The sequence below is a fragment of the Mandrillus leucophaeus genome, unplaced genomic scaffold (genome assembly GCF_000951045.1).
Source record: "Mandrillus leucophaeus isolate KB7577 unplaced genomic scaffold, Mleu.le_1.0 Scaffold496, whole genome shotgun sequence".
Classification (NCBI taxonomy): Eukaryota; Metazoa; Chordata; class Mammalia; order Primates; family Cercopithecidae; genus Mandrillus; species Mandrillus leucophaeus.
Window position 1 is genome coordinate 32838 of NW_012105320.1, and position 3966 is coordinate 36803.

Sequence of the window (3966 nt, forward strand, 5' to 3'; positions counted from 1 at the left end):
GCAGGAGAATGGCTTGAACCCGGGAGGCGGAGCTTGCAGTGAGTGGAGATCGCGCCACTGCACTCCAGCCTGGGCGACAGAGCGAGACTCCGTCTCAAAAAAATAAATAAATAAAAATAAAAAGATACACTTGTGGTGGGCAAACTCGAAGCAATCCTATGCTTGATGCACATTTTTTTTTTTTTTGAGACTCCTCTGTCGCCCAGGCTGGAGTGCAGTGGCGCAATCTCAGCTCACTGCAACCTCAGCCTCCTGGGTTCAAGCGATTGTCCTGCCTCAGTTTCACGAGCAGCTAGGAATACAGGTGTGCGCTACCCGGCTACTTTCTGTATTTTTAGTAGAGATGGGGTTTCGCCATGTTGGCTAAGCTGGTCTCAAACTCCTGACCTCAAGTGATCTGCCCGCTTCAGCCTCCCAAAGCGCTGAGATGACAGGCGTGAGCCACCGTGCTGAGCCTTCATGCATAATTCTTGGCATTTATAAAATACTATGATGCTTTCAATCACCAGGTGAAGTAGAAAGGGGTGATTTTAATTTTATAGGAAATTCAGGTTGAGATCGAGGGAAGTGCCCCAAAACACACAATTATTAAGGAAAACAGCCTGGAAGATGTCTCAGTTCTTTAACTCCCGGGTATTACTGAAGAGGTTGTAAGTGTGTAGTCCCAAAATATTTCACCATGAGCCACTTCAAACATTTCCTGGGACCTAAATTGGCCAAAATTCTCATTCCCAAAAGCACAAGAGGTTGAGCACAGTGGCTCACATTTGTAATCCCAGCACTTTAGGAGGCTAAGGCAGGAGGACAGACTGAGCTCAGGAATTCGAGACCAGCCTGGGCAACATGGTGAAACGCCATCTCTACAAAAAATACAAAAATTAGCTGGGCGTAGTGGCACTTGCCTGTGGTCCCAGCTACTCAGGAGGCTGAGGTGGGAGGATCACTTGAACCCAGGAGGTCAAGGCTGCAGTGAGCTGTGATCATGCCACTGCACTCCAACCTGGGCGACAGAGTGAGACCCTGACTCAAAAAGGAAAAAAAAAAGCACAGGGAAAATGGGTGAGTTATAACAACATACTTGGATGTCTCTCCAGATCAGTGGGAGTGGTCAGCAGAACCAACTGCAAGAGACGGTACAGTGGCAATGCTTTCATATGGGCAGGAAGTTGCACTGGTCACAGGCAGCATAGCACTAGTGGACAGTGCCTTCCCAGGCTGCAGAGTCAGTCTCAAATTAAAAACAAGTGAGTGGTGGAACAGGGCTATATGTATAAGGCCTACTCCAATACAGCCATAATTTAGCGATATAAAGCATGCACTGCACCTAGCACAGTGCGTGATACATAAAAGTCAAAAATGTGTTGCCATTCCTACCTCATGCTTCCACTTTCTCCTGAGGAATGTAAGCAGTGATTATTTTTCAGTGGTGCCACCTACCAGGCATGTGGCACCCTGCTGCATCTCCTGTGATCCTCACAATAGTGCTCAGGTTACTACTATTAATATCTCCATCTCACAGTTAAAACGGAGTTCAGAGAAGAAACTTGCTCAACTTAATGCCACAGTTAAGTGACAAGGACCAGTGTTCCTATCCAAGGCTTTCTGATTTCATAGCTCCCCTCTCAACCATTAATAACAACTGCCTACGTGGGAAGCCTTGGGGACCGAAAGCGTCACCTGAAACTTCAGTCACGGCGTCTAAGGTGTCTAATGTCCTTTTCACGACCGTCGCCTGCTCAAATCTGCCCTTGAAACCCTGAGAGACAGGGGTCCCGTTTCTGGCCCTGACTTGCCCCTGGCTTCCTGTGCACGTAGTAAGTCCTTTGCTCTCACTAGCCTTTAGTTTTTGCTTCTGATAATGGACAAGTGGGTATGTGGGGTGGCACACAGCGATACTTACAACCCCTGTAAAGTGACATATATTAACCTCGCTTAACGTTTTATAATTCACATCAAGCCAAGGGGACAGACGGCGGACTCGAGACAGAAGACGCCGACGGTTTACCCCTTACCCCTTTCCTGGTAAAGGTTACTGAGTCCCGTCCCACCTCTACTCCACTGTCACCCCTCAGGCAGGTCCAAGGTCAAGGATGGCACAGGCCCTCACCCCCTCGTTGATGTGGTCGTAGATCGCGTCCGCGCCTTGATCGAAGGCGCGCTCGAAGAATACGACGCCCACGACGATGGTGAGGGCGAAGGTGGAGGTCCTGCGAAACAGCAGGGAGTACAATTTCGAAGTAAACGTCGCGGCCGCCATGTTTCTTTTTTCACGGTCCAACTCCCGCCACCGCGCCTGCGCCGGGGCCGACCTCGTTCTCCAAAGGCCCTAGACGTGCAACACTTTATGGGATTTGTAGTACCTCTGAATCTCGGCTTTGGGTGTTTTGAACCACAGAGGTACGGCGGTCCTGGGCCTGAGAAAAAAAAATCTCATAAGATCCATATCAGGACAACCCAAACAATCTGATAAAATTTATTACCCAATTTTTCCTCTCCAGAATTCCTGGTTGTTTGAATATGTTAAACTACAACTCCCAGAAGCCCTCGCGCGCCATCACCTTCCCCCCGCCCTCCGCCCCGTCCTGGCTTGGATTCCTAAAGCTCTCTGGGAAGGGCGAGCTGATGGCCAAGGCGAGACTACGAATCCCAGCAAGCAGTGCGCGACGTGGGGACGCAGGAGGAGGAGCCCGGAGCTGCCGCCACCGGGGAGCCAGGTACCTTCCGCCAGACGCCGAGGGGCGAGTCCTAGTCTCTTTTCCCCGCATTGGAAGACTTGAGCGCTTCCGTGTTTGTCCGTACGCCCTGCGGCGGGACGCACCATTCCTTGGGATGGGGAGTGGATAGAGGGGTGAGGGGATCTGGGTTCCCGAGACCCTGGCTCATCTCTTCACCTTGTCCCCTCCGTCAGCCCCAAGTCTAGGCCAGGAGCTGGAGCCTGTGGCAAAAGTCTTGTCCTGGAGGTTAAACCCTTCACGCTGGCTTAACGGCAGGGAGGGATCTGCCCTGCTTCCTGTTACTCTCACCCCTGGGCTTCGCACCCAGTAACCCTGGTCTGGAAGCCTGGAGACTTGGGACCTGCTTGGTATTGAAAAGAGCGGGTTTGGAGTACCTGGGACATTCAACAGATGTTTTCCCAGCGCCTGTTCTGGTCCCTGCTCTGGGGACCCAGCAGTGAACAAGTCCCTGCTCTCATAGAGCGCTCAGTCTACTGAGTGGGCAGATGGGGGAGGTACAGTGCAACAAACACATAGTGCTTTCGTTGACTGGAGAGGCAGTGGTGGTGACATTGCACCCTGGGTGGCTGCTCTGGGGGTGACACTTGACTAGATACCTGAATGAATAGTAGAGTTGAACAGGAAAACGTTGGTGCAAAGGCCTTGAGGCAGCTACAGTCCTGGGATGTTTGAGGGAAAGAAGTAGAATGGATTATGAAGAGGTGGACTCCGGTCAGCTGATATCTGGCCTTGGAACCCACATTACCGAGTCTTGTTTTCTTTGGTTTTTGTTTTTGATAAGTTGGTCTCCAACTTCTGGGCTCAAGCGATCATCCTGCCTCGGCCCTGCAAGGTGCTGGAATTACAGGTGTGAGCCACCGCGTCTGGCCAGGGAGTCATGTTTTTTCCTAATTGCACTAGGAGGCCACTGAAGGGTTTTCAGCAGAAATGCGACAAGATTTAATTTGCATTTTAATGTCATCATCCTGGCTGGTCTATGGAGAGTGGACTGTGAGGGGGAAGTTATTGTAGTAGATCAGTTGAGGGAAGTTGGGTGATTATTTATTTATTTATTTATTTATTTATTTATTTGAGATGGAGTCTCGCTCTGTTGCCCAGGCTGGAGTGTAGTGGTGCTATCTCGGCTCACTGCAACCTCCGCCTCCCGGATTCAAGTGATTCTCCTGCTTCAGCCTCCTGAGTGGCTGGGATTACAAGCGCCTGCCACCATGCCTAGTTAATTTTTTTTTTT

The 3966-nt window shown here is 50.6% G+C and overlaps 2 protein-coding genes across 6 annotated transcripts in view; one reads left to right on the forward strand and one right to left on the reverse strand.

Moving 5' to 3' along the window:
• Positions 1–1710: 1710 nt before the first annotated feature.
• On the reverse strand, positions 1711–2550 carry LOC105550714 (cytochrome b-c1 complex subunit 9). The gene has a single exon (XM_011995695.1). The coding sequence runs from the start codon at positions 2255–2257 to the stop codon at positions 2069–2071; it is 189 nt and encodes a 62-aa protein (XP_011851085.1). The 5' UTR covers positions 2258–2550; the 3' UTR covers positions 1711–2068.
• A 101-nt stretch (positions 2551–2651) lies between these two features.
• ZMAT5 (zinc finger, matrin-type 5) overlaps positions 2652–3966 on the forward strand; it is a 42987-nt gene continuing 41672 nt past the window's right edge. For 2 of the 5 annotated variants that reach the window (XM_011995698.1, XM_011995696.1), the window contains exon 1: positions 2683–2791. The gene's annotated coding sequence lies outside the window, so the exon portion shown is untranslated. Of the gene's footprint in view, positions 2792–3966 lie in introns of all 5 variants that reach the window. The other 3 variants (XM_011995697.1, XM_011995699.1, XM_011995700.1) reach the window with 3 other exon arrangements.